Source organism: Amblyraja radiata, unplaced genomic scaffold, assembly GCF_010909765.2.
Source record: "Amblyraja radiata isolate CabotCenter1 unplaced genomic scaffold, sAmbRad1.1.pri scaffold_955_ctg1, whole genome shotgun sequence".
Lineage (NCBI taxonomy): Eukaryota > Metazoa > Chordata > Chondrichthyes > Rajiformes > Rajidae > Amblyraja > Amblyraja radiata.
Window position 1 is genome coordinate 22,275 of NW_022630950.1, and position 17,508 is coordinate 39,782.

The window sequence follows — 17,508 nt, forward strand, 5'->3', positions numbered from 1 at the left end:
CAGAGTCCCTCTGGTCCTCACCTTTCACCCCACCAGCCGGCAAATACAACACATAATCCTCCGCCATTTCCGCCACCTCCAACGTGACCCCACCACTCGCCACATCTTCCCATCTCCCCCCATGTCTGCCTTCCGCAAAGACCGCTCCCTCCGCAACTCCCTCGTCAATTCTTCCCTTCCCTCCCGCACCACCCCCTCCCCGGGCACTTTCCGTTGCAACCGCAAGAAATGCAACACCTGTCCCTTCACCTCCCCCCTCGACTCCATTCAAGGACCCAAGCAGTCGTTCCAGGTGCGACAAAGGTTCACCTGTATCTCCTCCAACCTCATCTACTGCATCCGCTGCTATAGATGTCAGCTGATTTACATCGGGGAGACTAGGCGTAGGTTGCTCCGCTCAGTCCGCAATAACCTACCTGAACTCCCGGTGGCTCAGCACTTCAACTCACCCTCCCATTCCCAATCCGACCTCTCTGTCCTGGGTCTCCTCCATTGCCAGAGTGAGCAACAGCGGAAATTGGAGGAACAGCACCTCATATTCCGTCTGGGGACCTTGCGTCCGGATGGCATTAACATTGAATTCTCCCAATTTTGCTAGCCCTTGCTGTCTCCTCCCCTTCCTCAACCCTCTAGCTGTCTCCTCCCACCCTCCCATCCGCCCGCCCTCGGGCTCCTCCTCCACCTCCCCTTTTCCTTCCTTCTCCCCCCACCCCCCATCAGTCGGAAGAAGGGTTTCGGCCCGAAACGTCGCCTATTTCCTTCGCTCCATAGATGCTGCTGCACCCGCTGAGTTTCCCCAGCAATTTTGTGTACCTTCTGAACTAAAGCTTGCTCCTTTGCTTATTGACAGGAGATTGTAGAACTGGGTTCTGCTTCGGTTAGTTTAGTTTAGTTTAGAGATACAGCGTGGAAACAGGCCCTTTGGCCCAGCGAGTTCGCACCGACCAGCGATCCCCGCACAATAACACTATCCAGCACACACTAGGGTCAATTTTACACTTACACCAAGTCAATTAACTTACTAACCTGTACGTCTTTGGAGTGTGGGAGGAAACCGGAGCACCTGGAGAAAACTCAGGAGAACGGAAAAACAGCACCTGTAGTTGGGATGGAGCCCGGGTCTCTGGAGCTGTAAGCGCTGTAAGGCAGCAAATCTACCGCTGCACCACCGCTCTCTCCACGCTACCTCGGGACACGTGACAATAAACTAAACTGAACTGAACTGCAGTCCACATCTTCCTTGGAGTTTGGTGGATTCCCACATCTGTACATCCCCCTCGCCTTGTTTCATGTAGAGTGACATCAAGTTGTACAAGACCTTGCCCTGACCTTAACTCATGTTCTTCTCCCCCCCACTGTAGATGGAGAGAGTGGATCAGGCCTCATTCCTGGTTCCCAGGGTAAGTGGGGCGCTGGCTGGTTTTGGCTCTCCCAGTCCGCGCGGTACCGTTACCCCATGCCTGCGTTAGTCATATCTCCCAGCTGGGAAAATTGAAGACTGGCACAGACTTCTCCCTCAACTAAAACACAAAGTGACTCAGGCATCATCTGTGGAGGGAATGGTGGGTGATGATCCGGTTCGGGACCCTTCTTCACACTGATGTCCTTCTCAAGACTTTCAGTCTGAACGAGGGTCCCAACCCAAAACGTCTTCTGTCCATTCCCTCCACAGATGCTGCCTGACCCACTGAGTTCCTCCAGCACTTTGTGTTTTGCTCTAGATTCCAGCATCTACTTATATATATATATACACACACATATACATATATATATACAAAATTGCTGGGGAAACTCAGCGGGTGCAGCAGCATCTATGGAGCGAAGGAAATAGGCGACGTTTCGGGCCGAAACCCTTCTTCAGACTGTATATATACGCGCGCACACATATATATACACGTACACACATACACGTACTCTCACACACACACACCTTCACGCACACAGTTACAGACACACCCACACACACACGCACACATGCACACTCACGTACCTACACAAACATATTGACACAAGCACACACACACACATTTGCACACACACACACACACACACACACATATATATACACACACACAAACAGACTCTCTTACACACACACACATATATATCTATATGTGTCTATATATACATGCACACACATATACACACACTCACTCATATATATACACACACACACGCATATACACGCACACATGTACACACACTCATATATACAGATTTGCATATACTCACACACACATATACACACTCATATATAAGGAAGAGAATTAATTGCCAACATTCCTCCAGGTATAGTTTCACCAATGTGACAACAACATTGCACTCTTCCACAGCTATCTCCTACCACAACCAGAGAGCGGTGCTGAACTACTATCTACCTCATTGGTGACCCTGGGACTATCCTTGATCGAACTTTGTTGGCTTTACCTTGCACTAGATGGCATTCCCCTATCATGTACACTGTAAATGGCTCGATTGTAACAGTTCAGGTGTCACGTGTACTGAGGTACAGTGAAAAGCTTTTGTTGCGTGCTAACCAGTCCGCAGAGAGACAATACATGATAACAATTGAGCCATTTACAGTTTGTAGATACGTGATAAGGGGATAGATAACGTTTAGGGCAAGGTAACTCCAGCAAAGCCCAATCAAGGATAGTGTGAGGGTCACCAAAGAGGTAGATAGTAGTTCAGCACTGCTCTCTGGTTGTGGTTGGATGATTCAGTTGCCTGATAATCATCCATAGTCTTTCCGCTGACTGGTTGACACGCTGAAACTCAACAAAAGCTTTCCACTGTACCTCGGGACACGTGACAATAAACTAAACTGAACTGAACTGCAGTCCACATCTTCCTTGGAGTTTGGTGGATTCCCACATCTGTACATCCCCCTCGCCTTGTTTCATGTAGAGTGACATCAAGTTGTACAAGACCTTGCCCTGACCTTAACTCATGTTCTTCTCCCCCCTACTGTAGATGGAGAGAGTGGATCAGGCCTCATTCCTGGTTCCCAGGGTAAGTGGGGCGCTGGCTGGTTTTGGCTCTCCCAGTCTGCGCGGTACCGTTACCCCGTGCCTGCGTTAGTCATATCTCCCAGCTGGGAAAATTGAAGACTGGCACAGACTTCTCCCTCAACTAAAACACAAAGTGACTCAGGCAGCATCTGTGGAGGGAATGGTGGGTGATGATCCGGATCGGGACCCTTCTTCACACTGATGTCCTTCTCAAGACTTTCAGTCTGAACGAGGGTCCCAACCCAAAACGTCTTCTGTCCATTCCCTCCACAGATGCTGCCTGACCCACTGAGTTCCTCCAGCACTTTGTGTTTTGCTCTAGATTCCAGCATCTACTTATATATATATATACACACACATATAAATATATATATATACGCGCGCACACATATATATACACACACATACACGTACACACATACACGTACTCTCACACACACGCATACCTTCACGCACAGTTACAGACACACCCACACACACGCACACATGCACACTCACGTACCTACACAAACATATTCACACAAGCACACATTTGCACACACACACACACACACACACATATATACACACACACAAACATACTCTCTTACACACACACACATATATATCTATATGTGTCTATATATACATGCACACACATATACACACACTCACTCATATATATATACACACACACACACGCATATACACGCACACATGTACACACACTCATATATACAGATTTGCATATACTCACACACATATACACACTCATATATACAGACATGCATATACACACACACACATATACACACACACACATATACACACACACACATATACACACACACACACATATACACACACACACACTAATCTGTGGCGTGTTTGAAACACAGGCGATCAGCTGGAAATCTCCACGTTGACAAACCTCAGCATCTTTTTAATGGATTTCAGCCGCCTGAAGAGGTTACCCGTGGTGGTGAGTTACAACGGTCCCTGCCCAAGCCTCCCCCAGAGGTGGGGAGAAAGGTGGAGGAGGGGGAGGATGGAGGATGAGAGGGCGGGTGGGGGGGGGGGGAGGGGAGAGTGTGAAGGAAGAGGGTGGTATCAGGCCCTAACAGAGACGGGGGGGGGAGGGGGGGGGGGGTGCAACGAGTGCCATTTGGCCTGGACCTTACGCCTGTCTGCTTCAAAGGGATCTTGATTTGGAAGGGGGGGGGGGCTCTAAAATAGAAATTGGCCTGGGCCTCAGTTCATCTATGAGAGAGCCTGGGTGGGAGAGAGGGTATGAGGCGGAGGGTGTTGGGAGGGGGAGGGGGTGATGGGAGAGGGGTGAGGGGAGGTGAGGGGTGTGAGAGATGGTGGGGGGGAGGGGTGAGAGGTGAAGAGCTGCGGACAGGGGTAGATGGTGGGAGGGAGAGAGAGAGTGGTGAGGTGATTAGCAGTGAGGGGAGGGGGAGAGATGAACAGGAGGGGGAGGGTTGAGGGGGAAGGGGCAGAGGAATGCAGAGGGGGAGAGATGATCGTACAAAATCTGTCGTAACTTTGGTGCTGAGGTAGAGCTAAGGTCAGTTCTGTGCAGTGTTCGAGAGCCTGATGCATGCAGGAAAGAAGATTAGTTTCCTTTTTAATAATAATAATAATAATATCTTTTATTGTCATTGCACGTCAGTGCAACGAGATTTAGTATGCAGCTTCCAACCGATGTAAAAGAAAAGTAAAATAAATAAATAAGCCATGTGACGTGACCATCCGAGGGAGACAGTCCAGGGGGGGTGGGGGGCACTCAGCAGGGCCGGTTCAGAGCCGCTATAGCTCTTGGAATAAAGCTGTTTCTGAGTCTGGAGATTCGGGCGTAGAAAGCCATGTAACGTCTGCCGGAGGGAAGTAGTTCGAACAGACCGTTACAGGGGTGTGATGAGTCTTTATGGATGCTGACGGCCTTCCTGAGGCACCGCGTGTGGTAGATGCCCTCCAAGGCTGGTAGCTCTGTCCCAATAATCCTCCGCGCTCTGTGGACGACGCGCTGAAGAGCTCTCCTCTCCGCCTCCGTGCAGCTGAGATACCACACAGAGATGCCATACGTTAATATGCTCTCTGTGGTGCAGCGGTAGAACGTTGTCAGCAGCTGTTGGGGCAGACCAGTCTTTTTTAATGTCCTCAGGAAGAAAAGTCGTTGCTGTGCCTTCTTGACCAGCGCAGCGGTGTTGGTGGACCATGTGAGGTCCTCTGAAATGTGAGTGCCCAGAAACTTAAAGCTGGACACTCTCTCCACACTTTCCCCGTAAATGGAGATTGGGGCGTATTCTCCATTATGGGACCTCCTGAGGTCAATAATCAGCTCCTTGGTCTTGGAGGTGTTTAGTGACAAGTTGTTACGTGTGCACCAGTCCGCCAGGTTCTGCACCTCCGCTCTGTATTTTGTTTCATCACCGTTGGTGATCAGCCCAATCACTGTTGTGTCATCTGCAAACTTCACGATGGTGTTGGTGTCGAATGCAGGAACACAGTCGTGAGTGAAGAGGGAGTAGAGCATGGGGCTTAGTACACAGCCCTGTGGTGTGCCGGTGCTCAGGGTGATAGTGGAGGACAGGTGCGGGCCCAGTCTCACTGCCTGCGGTCGCTCCGTCAGAAAGTTCAGGATCCAATCACATATCGGCGAGCTGAGGCCTAGCTGGTGGAGTTTGGTGGTGAGCTTGGTGGGGATGACCGTATTGAATGCAGAGCTATAGTCAATGAAGAGCATCCTCACGTACGTGCCCTATCTATCCAGGTGAGTCAGGACAGTGTGAAGAGCCAGAGAGATGGCATCCTCTGTTGATCTATTTGCTCTGTATGCAAATTGATGAGAGTCCAGTGAGGCAGGGATGCTGGATTTGATGTGGGAGAGGACCAGCCTTTCGAAGCACTTCATTGGGATTGGAGTTAGGGCAACTGGGCGGTAGTCATTCAGGTTGGTTTAGTTTAGTTTAGAGATACAGCGTGGAAAACCAGGCCCTTCGGCCGGCCGAGTCAGCGTCGGCCAGCGATCTCTGCACACTAACACCATCCGACACACACCAGGGATCATTTACAATTTTACCCAAGCCAATTTAGCTGCAAACCTGCACGTCTTTGGAGTGTGGGAGGAAACCGGGCCCCGTATCTGAGGAAGGATGTGCTGGCTCTGGAGAGGGTCCAGAGGAGGTTTACAAGAATGATTCCAGGAATGAGTGGGTTAGCATATGATGAGCGTTTGACGGCACTGGGCCTGTACTCACTGGAGTTTAGAGGAATGAGGGGGGACCTCATTGAAACACAGAATAATGAAAGGCCTGGATAGAGTGGATGTGGAGAGGATGTTTCCACTGGTGGGAGAGTCTAGGACTAGAAGGCACAGCCTCAGAATAAAAGGTCTGGAGAGATGGAATGGGTGATGTTTCGGCTCGAGACACTTCTTCAGAGCTCCGGTTTCCTCCCACACTCGTGAAGACGTGCAGGTTTGCAGGTTAATATGCTTCTGTAAAATGTCCCTAGTGTGTAAAATCGTGCTAGTGTGTAAGATAGTGCTAGTGTGTAGGATAGTGCTAATGTGTACGATCATATTAGTGTGTAAGATTGTGCTAGTGTGTAAGATCATACTAGTGTGTAAGATTGTGCTAGTGTACGATCATGCTAATGTGTAAGATCATACTAGTGTGTAAGATTGTGCTAGTGTGTAAGATAGTGTTAGTGTGTAGGATTGTGCTCGTGTGTAAGAGCATGCTAGTGTGTAAGATTGTGCTAGTGTGTGAGATAGTGCTTGTGTGCAGGATAGTGCTACTGTGTCAGATTGTGCGAGTGTGTAAGATCATGCCAGTGTGTAAGATAGTGTTAGTGTGTAAGATCATGCTAGTGTGAGATAGTGCTAGTGTGTAAGATCGTGCCAGTGTGTAAGACTGTGCGAGTGTGTTAGATCATGCTAGTGTGTAAGAGCATACTAGTGTGTAAGATTGTGCAGTGTTAGATCATGCTAGTGTGTAAGATCATATTAGTGTGTAAGATCATGCTAGTGTGTAAGATTGTGCAGTATGTTAGATCATGCTAGTGTGTAAGATCATACTAGTGTGTAAGATCGTGCTAGTGTGTAAGATCGTGCTAGTGTGTAAGATCGTGCTAGTGTGCAGGATAGTGCTAGTGTGTTAGATCATGCTAGTGTGCAGAATAATGCTAGTGTGTAAGATCGTGCTCGTGTGCAGGATAGTGCTAGTGTGTTAGATCATGCTAGTGTGCAGAATAATGCTAGTGTGTAAGATCGTGCTCGTGTGCAGGATAGTGCTAGTGTGTAAGATCGTGTTAGTGTGCAGGATAGTGCTAGTGTACAAGGGATCGCTGGTTGGTGCGGACATGGAGGACTGAAGGGCCTGTTTCCGCGCTGTAGCTCTGAACTGAACCTGAGCGGTGATGTCTATGTTCTCCCCTGCCCCTCACATGTGCCCCCCTCTCAACAGGTCATCGCCAACCAGATAGACCGGGCGCTGGGCGGCATGAACTGGGGCGCTGTGGAGAAGGGCACCAGGCTCAGGGCAGCCTCCACTCTGCTGCACACGGTGGCCCTGGCACTGATGGCCTCACCTACTGCCAGTGCCGTGGCTCCGCTGTCAATCTCCACCCACAACCTGGGTAAATAGACCCACATACAACGCCGGGTGGCACGGTGGCACAGAATGGCTGCCCACAGCGCCAGGCACCCAGGACACTCATCTGTTAATCTACTACGGCCCTTCCACACCCTTCCTGCTTCCTCCCTCCCTCTCTCTCTTTTCCCTCCCTCTCTCCCTTTCAACCTACATCCCCCTCTCTCTCCCTTTGCTTCCCTTCCACCCTCCCCCCCTCACTCTCTCTTTCTCTATCTCTATCTCTCTCTCTCTCTCTCTCCTTCCCTTCCCTCTCTCTCTCTCTCTCCCCTTCCCTCCCTTCCTCCCTCTCTCCCTTTCTCTCTATCTTTCGATCTCCCTCCCTCTCTCTCCCTCCTTCCTCTCTCTCTATCTCTCTCTCTCACTCTCTCCTACCCTCCTTTCCTCCCTCTCTCCCTCCGTCCCTCTTCCTCAGCAGCAGGGAATCCCTCGTAACATTGGGGACTTGCTCTCACAGCAGGGATTCCCCCTCACACTGGGTAATCCCTCTCATCAAGGGGACCCCCCCCCCCCCCAAACACCAGGGAATCCCTCCTCACACCGGGGACATCTGTCAGCCCTGGGGATTCCTTCAGCAGTGGGGAATCCCTCCTCATACAGGGGAATCCCTCCTCATACAGGGGATTCCCCTCACACTGGGGGATTCTCCCTCACACTGGGGATTCCCCCTCACCCTGGGGGATTCCCCCTCACCCTGGGGGATTCCCCTCACACAGGGGGATTCCCCTCACACTGGGGGATACCCCTCACACTGGGGGATTCCCCCTTACACTGGGGGATTCTCCCTTACACTGGGGATTTCCCCTCACACTGGGGGATTCTCCCTCACACTGGGGATTCCCCCTCACACTGGGGGATTCTCCCTCACATTGGGGGACACCCCTCACACTGGGGGATTCTCCCTCACACTGGGGATTCCCCCTCACACTGGGGGATCCCCTCTTACACTGGGGAATCCCCCCTCACACTGGGGAATCCCCCCTCACACTGGGGGATTCCCCCTCACCCTGGGGGATTCGCTCACCACAGCCGTCCTACTGGTGCGGCGGAAGGTGCAGCAGCTTTTTTTTTTTTTTTTTTAATTTATTTAATTATTAAAAATAATATTACACTACAATAAAACAAGCCAGAACCCACCACCATAATACAATACAAACATGTATCCATAATAAACTACTATACAACTATGATACAATCCTTATTGAGGATACATTCAACGCCCAGCGGTCCCGGAACTCCCTCAGGGTGCCCGCAGACAGGGCGTATTCCCTTTCTAATCCCACCCGGGCACGGGTAGAGCACTCCACCGTCTGGCGCCGTGACTCGCGGATGGCCAGCTTGGCCAGGCTCAGGAGCAACCCAACCAGGACATCTTCAGCCCTACCCTCTCCCCTACGCACAGGGTGTCCAAAGATGAGGATGGTGGGTGAAAAATGCAGCCAGAAGGCAAGGAGCAGCCCCTTTAGGTATTGAAACAGTGGCTGCAGCCTCACGCACTCCATGTACACGTGGTACACAGACTCTTCCAGCCCGCAACAGTGGCAGGCGGCTGGCGAGTCTGTGAACCGCGAGAGAAACAGGTTGCAGGGAACACCTCGGTGCAATACCCTCCACCCCAGGTCCCCAATGTAGAGGGGGAGAATCCCTGCGTAGAGGGACCCCCACCGGGGGCCCCCCTCGCGACCGGAAGGCAACACCGACCGCCACTTGGTGTCCGGACGGTGGACCAGGGCGAGGAAGTGCAGGGTGTGGAGGAGGAGCCTGTACAGGACACGCCTCCCTGTGTCTCGGAGGGAGACGAAGGGTGTCGAGGAATTGTGTGGGACCGGCTCCCGGGATGGATTACGGCGCCTGGGTCCGATGAGTACTTCCGGCTGAGCGGGGGCTTGCTCAACCACAAGTACTCCACATGTTTGAGCCCCCCGGTCACCCGATGGGGCGGGACAGGGACCGGCTGCTCTCAAGCCCGCGCCGTCACCCTCCGCCGGTGGAGGTGGGGCCTGGTCAACGGCAACCAGGTTCCAGACTCTCAACAAGTCCCTGTAGAAGCCAGGCATCCCCATCAGGACCGCACGGGGTGCAGCAGCTTGGCAGCGAGCACACGGCCAGACTCAGGAGCAGCGACGTCCCGTCCATGACAAACCTCTCGCGGGTCTCCTGGTGGGGTGGGGGTGTGAGGAGGTGCGGGGGGGGGGGGGGGGGGTGTGTTGCGGAGTGCTGTCGGAGCAGATGTTTGACTCCGTTCATTTCCATAGACGTTGAAATCCGTTCCCACCGAGGAAATGCCATGGCAGACGATCGGCTGGTCCTGAACGTGACCGGCAACGAGATGGAGCTGTACTGGTCGGCCATCACGACAGACAACCACACAGGTAACACTACCTCCATCCCTATTGCTCTCACTCCATCCTTATCTCTCTCCCTCCCTCTCTCTCTCTCTCCAACCAAGCGTAGACTCGCCCACCGTTTCACCAAACACCTGCGCTCAGTCCACCATGACCTGCTGGATCTCCTGGCTACTCACCACTTTATCTCCCCCTCCCATTCCCACACTGACTCCATTGCCAGAGTGAGGCCACACACACACAAACTGGAGAAACAGCACAAATGGTGGTGCAGTTGCTGCCTCACAGCGCCAGAGACCCGGGTTCAATCCTGACCACGGTAGCTGTCTATGTGGAGTCTGTACGTTCTCCCCGTGACCTGAGTAATTTTTCTCCGGGTGCTCCAGTTTCCTCCTACACTCCAAAGGTGTGCACGTTGGCTTCTGTAATCTTGTAAATTGTCCCTAGTGTGTGGGATAGTGCTAGTGTACGGGGGGGGTCGCTGGTCGGCGCGGACTCGGTGGTCCGAAGGGCCTGTTTCCGTGCTGTATCTCTAAAGTCTAAAGTAAAGTGTGAAGAAATTCCACATCACATCGAGCAACTGGGAGCACATTGCACTGGACAGGTGCTGGAGTGGGGGAAATCCGTGCAGGAAGGAGCTGCACGTCACGAAACAAAACTACACCATGTCGCAGAGACAAAGGGACAGCACCGTAAGGAGCGAGAGAAGGGGGCTCGGCCACTACCAACCACTGCCAGTCTCCACTGCCCACGTTGCACCAAGATGTGTGGATCGTGGATCGGCCTCTACAGACACCTGCAGACCCACAAGTAGACCACCCTATGGAGAGGAGAGGACACCTCATATTCCACTTGGGTAGCTTACAATCCAAAGGTATGATCATTGAATTCTCCAAAGGACACAGAGTGCTGGAGTAACTCAGCGGGTCAGGCAGCATCTGTGGAGAACATGGATAGGTGACATTTCGGGTCGGGACCCTTCTTCAGCGTTTTGTCATTCCTCAGAATGACAAAATGTTCTCCAGAGATGCTGCCTGACCCTCTGAGTTACTCCAGCACTTTGTGTCCTTTTGTGTATAAACCAGCTACTGCAGTTCCTTGTTTCCACATTGAGTTCTCCAATTGTAGGGAACGATTCTACACACAGCAAGCCCACTCTCCCAAACTTTATTTGTTCTCCCTGGGCCCCACTTGGACTCATGCACATTTCTCCCTGTCCCCTTCCACCTCTATTCCTTCCTCTGGCTTCACAATTCGCTCCTCTTCTAACCTTTCGTTTCATCTCTGACCTCTCTGTCCATACATCTGCCTTTCAACCCCCTCCCCCCCTCACCTGTATCCACCTATCACTCACCGGCTTTACCTGTTGTTTGGGGTCAGGGGCCACACTGGGGTCAACATACACTGAGGTCAGGGATCCCACTGGGGCCAGGGGTTGCACTGGGGTTAGGGGTCACACTAGGGTTGGGGTTAGACTGGGGTCAGGGGTTAGACTGGGGTCAGGGGTCAAAAGGCGTTGTGTTCATACTGGGGTCAGGGGGTCACACTGGTTTCAGGAGTCGAGGATCAAAGGGGTCAACAGGCACAGGTCAGGGGTTGCACAGGAGTCAAAGTACATGGGGTTCAGGTTTTCACTGCGGTCAAGGGTTACACGGGGTCAGGGGTCACACTGGGGTCGGGTGCCCAGACCCTTTTGTTTAACCAAAAATAATTTATTCAATTATTTATAATAATATGTAGAATAGTCAATGATTCAAAACAAAACCCACCACCATAGTATAAGGCAAAAAATATTCTTAAACAACTAAATTGCCATCGTTATTAAGGACACATTCCACCCCCCGCAGTGCCCAGCAGTTCCCCGAAATCCCCCAGGGTGCCTGTGGACAGCGTGTAGTCCCCCTCTAACCCACCCGGGCACGGACGTAACCCCAGAAAAAGGGGCAGGCAGCCGGCTCGGGCAGAGCCCTCTTCTGCCTGGTGCCGTGACTCGTGGATGGCCAGCTTGGCCAGGCCCAGACCCTGGCCTTCCCATTCACTCTGCTCTCTCTCTCTCTCCCTCAGGCCCCACCAGGGTGGGATTCATCAACTACCACAACCTGGGCTCGGCCCTGGAGGGAGCGTGGGCCGGAGAGGGGGCCAGAGAGGGGGCCGGTCCGGAGCCGGCCGACTTCCGTCTGATCTCCAGCGTGGTGACGGTGGCGGTGGGCCAGGGGTTCGGCTCATCGCTGAGGGAGCCCCTCAACCTCACCCTCATGCACTCCGAGGTGAGGCAGCGACTGACCCACTGTGTGGTCACTTGAGGCCCCAGGACATGTGTATGGGTGGCTGGACAAAGCCGACATGGCCAGCAATGGATGTCGGTCGGGAATGGCCAGGAATGGTCTAGTTTGGCTGGGAATGTCAGGGAATGGCAGGAATGGGAGAGAATGGCAAGGAGTGGCAAGGAATGGTCTGGTTTACTTGGGAATGTCAGGGAATGGCAAGGATTGACAGGGAATGGCAGGGAATAGCCAGTAGTGGCCCGGATCTGTCAGGAATGGTCACATTTAAAGGATGTGTGTAGGCTTTGGAGAGGGTACAGAAGGGGTATACCAGAATGATGCCTGGATTAAGGGATGTTAGCTACAGGGAGAGGTAGGACAGACTTGGATTGTTTTCTCTGGAACGCCAGAGGTTGAGGGGAGACCTGACGGAAGTGTGCACAATTGAGGGAGGGATAGATAGAGCGGGCAGTCACAACCTTTTAACCAGGATGGAAATATCAAATACTGGAGGGCACAGCTTTTAGGTGAGAGGGGAAAAGTTTAAAGAAGATGTGTGGGCCACGTTTTTTCCATAGGTGGGTGCTTGGAACGTGCTGGCAGGGCTGGTGGTGGAGGCAGATACGATAGTGGTGTTTAAGATGGATTTTGGATAGGCATATGGATATGCAGGGAATAGAGGGATATGGATCACGTGCAGGCAGATAAGAGTTGGACTGGGCATCATGTTCAGCACAGACATTGTGGGCCGAAGGGCCTGTTCCTGTGCTGTACTGTTGTATGTTGTATGTTCTACGTTCTAACACTATCTCGCTCCTGTACATGAGATGATCTTTCTGGGATTTGATGGTGGTGGGGTTCACGTGACGCGGCAGTGTGGGTGGGGGGAGGGAGCGGGTGGGGGGAGGGGGCGGTGTGGTTGGGGGGAGGGAGGGAGGGAGCGGGTAGGGGGTAAAGGGTGGGTGCGGGTAGGGGGTGGTGGGAGGGGGCGGTGTGGGTGGGGGGAGGGTGTGGGGGGAGGGGGGGTGTGGGTGTGTGTGTGGGGGGAGGGGCGGTGTGGGTAGGGAGATGTGTCTAGTGTGGGCAGAGGGGGAGGGGAGGGGGCAGTGTGGGGTGGGGGTGGGGTGGGGTGGGGACAGTGTGTGTGGGGGTAGGTGTGGGTGGTGGGGAGGGGTGGGATGGGTGGGGACAGGTGGGGGGGGTAGGAACGGTGTGTGTGGGGGGTGGTGCGGTGTGGGTGGGGTGTGGAGAATGTGTGGGTGGGGGGTAGGTGCGGTGTGGGTGGGGGGAGGTGTGGGTTGGGGGGGAGGGGCGGTGTGGGTGGGGGGGAGGGGCGGTGTGGGTGGGGGGGAGGGGTGAGGGTGTGGGTGTCACTGACATCCCTGTGTGTGTGTGTGTGTGTGGCAGGAAGTGGGCAGTGGGATCGTGCAGTGCTTCAGCTTGCCGCTGGGTGAGGAGGGGATGGACTGGAGCCGGCGGGGGTGTGAGGTGGTCACCGCGGGCAGGGACCGCACCACCTGCCGGTGCCAATACCTGGCCAGCTTCGCCATCCTGGCATCACCAGCACCTGTACAGGTGAGGAACGTGGGGGTTGGGGGGGAGGGGTTCATGGCACAGGTCAGTCCACAAACTCTCCTCTCCCTAGAGGTCATGCTCCTCTCCCTAGAGGTCACGCTCCTCTCCCTAGGGGTCACGCTCCTCTCCCTAGAGGTCGCGCTCCCTTCCCTAGAGGTCGCGCACCCCTCCCTAGAGGTCACGCACCCCTCCCTAGAGGTCACGCACCCCTCCCTAGAGGTCACGCTCCTCTCCCTAGGGGTCACGCTCCTCTCCCTAGAGGTCACGCTCCTCTCCCTAGAGGTCGCGCTCCCTTCCCTAGAGGTCACGCACCTCTCCCTAGAGGTCACGCACCTCTCCCTAGGGGTCACGCTCCTCTCCCTAGAGGTCGCGCTCCCTTCCCTAGAGGTCACGCACCCCTCCCTAGGGGTCACGCTCCTCTCCCTAGAGGTCACGCACCTCTCCCTAGAGGTCACGCTCCTCTCCCTAGAGGTCGCGCTCCCTTCCCTAGAGGTCGCGCACCCCTCCCTAGAGGTCACGCACCCCTCCCTAGAGGTCACGCACCCCTCCCTAGAGGTCACGCTCCTCTCCCTAGAGGTCACGCTCCTCTCCCTAGAGGTCACGCTCCTCTCCCTAGAGGTCACGCTCCTCTCCCTAGAGGTCGCGCTCCCTTCCCTAGAGGTCACGCACCCCTCCCTAGAGGTCACGCACCCCTCCCTAGAGGTCACGCAGCTCTCCACAGGGTCGGTCCCTGCACCCAACCCCTTCCCCGCATTCATAGATAGATACATTATTGTCACTATTGTGGAGTGGACCTGATGGGCCGAATGGCCTAATTCTGCTTCTATCACTGATGGACCGTGTAGATAGGCGGATATTCTTTGTGTAAGAAGGAACTGCAGATGCTGGTTTACACCGAAGATAGACACAAAGAGCTGGAGTAACTCAGCGGGACAGGCAGCATCTCTGGAAAGAAGGAATGGGTGATGTTTCGGGTCTGAGCAAAGGCCTCGACCCGAACCGCCACCCGTTCCTTCTCTCCAGAGATGCTGCCTGTCCCGCTGAGTTACCCCAGCATTTCATGTCTATCTTCGGTGGAAACCATCCATCCATATATGTTTAGACTACCTCTTAGTTTAGTTTAGTTTATTGTCACGTGTACCGAGGTACAGTGAAAAGCTTTTGTTGCGTGCTAACCAGTCAGCGGAAAGACAATACATGATTACAATCGAGCCGTCCACAGTGTACAGATACATGATAAGGGAATAACGTAAATAATGATTAGTGCAAGATAAGGCCAGAATAATTAGTCCAAGAGTCTCCAATGAGGTTGATGGGAGGTCAGGACTGCTCTCTGGTTGTGGTAGGATGGTTCAGTTGCCTAATAACAGCTAGGAAGAAACTGTCCCTGAATCTGGAGGTGTGCGTTTTCACACTTCTGTACCTCTTGCTTGATGGGAGAGGGGAGAAGAGGGAGAAGAGGGAGTGGCCGGGGTGAGACTGGTCCTTGATGATGCTGCTGGCCTTGCCGAGGCAGCGTGAGGTGTAGATGGAGTCTATGGAAGGGAGGTTGGTTTGAGTGATGGTCTGGGCTGCGTCCACAGCTCTCTGCAATTGCTTGTGGTCTTGTCTCTAGACTCTGCCCATGCCAAGGTCTGGCTGCCCAGTGAAGCCACACTCTCCCCTGGCACATCCCAGCAGACAGTGGGGTGGGAATGTGGGCGGCATCAGCTTCAGGGAAGTTCAGTGGGAGATGAGACTGCTGTGTGTGTGGCAGGGTCTCGAGGGACCACATTGGCCTCCGGTATCAAGAGTCAAGTGGGTTTGCTTGTCAAAAAAAGACACAAAGTGCTGGAGTAACTCAACAGGTCAGGCAGCCTCTCTGGAGAAGGTGACGTTTCAGGTTGGGATTTATCAACCTTCTTCAGGCTGATAAATCGCAACTCGAAACGTCCCCTTTCCATGTTCTCCAGCGATGCTGCTTGTTCCGATGAGCTACTCCAGCACTATGGTCCATGTTGGACGACAGTCTGACGAAGCGTCTCGACCTGAAACTTCACCCATTCCTTCTCTCCAGAGATGCTGCCTGTCCCGCTGAGTTACTCCAGCATTTTGTGTCTATCTTCGGTGTAAACCAGCATCTGCAGTTCCTTCTTACACGTATAGTCTATCATGTATAGTCTTTCCGCTGACTGGATAGCACGCAACAAAAAGGTTTTTCACTGTAACTCCATGGCAGTTATAAACAAAACTAAACTAATCTAACTAAACTAAGATCATCTAAACTAAACTAAACTAAACTAATCTAAACTAAACTAAACTAATTGAAACTAATCTAAACTAATCTAAACCGAACTAAACTAATCAAAACTAAACTAATCTAAAGTAATCTAAACTAAACTAATCTAAACTAAACTAATCTAAACTAAACTAAACTAAACTAAACTAAACTAAACTAAACTAATCTAAACTAAACTAATCTAAACTAATACGATATGAAACGATACAATAAAACTTTATTTATCCTCGGAGGGAAGTTGGTAATCTAAACTAAACTAATCTAATCTAAACTAAACTAAATTAAACTAAGCTAAATTGAGTTCAGTTAAGCGAAGCAAAGCTAAACTAAGATAACGGAAGATAAACTAGGATAAAGGGAAGCTGTGTGTGGGCTACGATCAGTTTGTGTTGTGTGTGTTCCAGGACCACGTTGCTCTCCACATTATCACGGTGGTCGGGGTGAGTGTGTCGCTCGTGGGGCTGGCAGTGGCCGTCGCCACCTTCGCCCTGTGCCGCTCGGTGCCGCGGGAGACCCGGGCCATGCACGCCAACCTCTGCCTCAGCCTCTTCCTGGCACAGCTCCTCTTTGTCACCGGCATCAACAGCACGTCCTACCAGGTGAGGCAGCACAGAGCACCTGCTACCTCACACCAGGTGAGGCAGTCGAGCACACCTGGCACCAGGTGAGGCAGCACAGCTCGCAGCAGGTGAGGCAGCACAGTGCACCTGCTACCTCCCACCAGGTGAGGCAGCACAGCACATCTGCAGCCTCACCACTAGAGGGATACTGGACACTGCACTGAGCCCAGGGGCAGGGGCTGTCTGGGGAGGTGGTGTCTAGACTGGGGGTCTGGGGAGGAAATGGCTGCGGAGTTGTGTCAGGACAGGGGTGTCTAGACTGGGGGTGTCTAAATGGGGAGACTATGGGCATGGGGTGTCTAGACAGATGACTCTGGGGAGGGGGTGCCCAGACAGTTGTGTGTCTAGACAAGGACTGTCTGTATAAGGACTGTCAAGACAAGGGGTGTCTGGGTAGGGGTATCTAGACCCCCTGCTGTCTGGACACCCACTGTCTGGAGAAGGGCTGTCTGGTCAGGGGGTGTCTAGACAGGAGCTGTATGGATGTGCGGTATCTGGACAACTGTCAAGAGGGGAACTGTTTAGACAGGGGATGTCTAGACATGGGATGTCTAGACAAGGGCTGTCTGGGCACAGGGAGGGGGGATCTACAGAAGGGGTGAGATCGGAGTGGAATAGCATCTGAATCTAAACTAGACTCATCTAAATCTCAGACATGGGTGTCAAAGGGTATATTGTTGGCACAAAGCAATGGTTCGATGTTGATGGGAGGGTGTGGGGAGAGAATAGAAACATAGACAATAGGTGCAGGAGTAGGCCATTCAGCCCTTCGAGCCAG

At 52.9% G+C, this 17,508-nt stretch overlaps 1 protein-coding gene across 1 annotated transcript; it reads left to right on the forward strand.

Moving 5' to 3' along the window:
• Positions 1-1,385: 1,385 nt before the first annotated feature.
• Positions 1,386-16,709, forward strand: LOC116970500 (adhesion G protein-coupled receptor E3-like; the record flags this gene model as incomplete). The annotated part of the gene is made up of 7 exons (XM_033017144.1): positions 1,386-1,400; positions 3,890-3,972; positions 7,463-7,634; positions 9,904-10,020; positions 12,058-12,260; positions 13,665-13,832; positions 16,515-16,709. Coding segments are annotated over exons 2-7 (891 nt in total), but the record flags the coding sequence as incomplete, so codon positions are not given.
• Between the last annotated feature and the right edge of the window lie 799 nt (positions 16,710-17,508).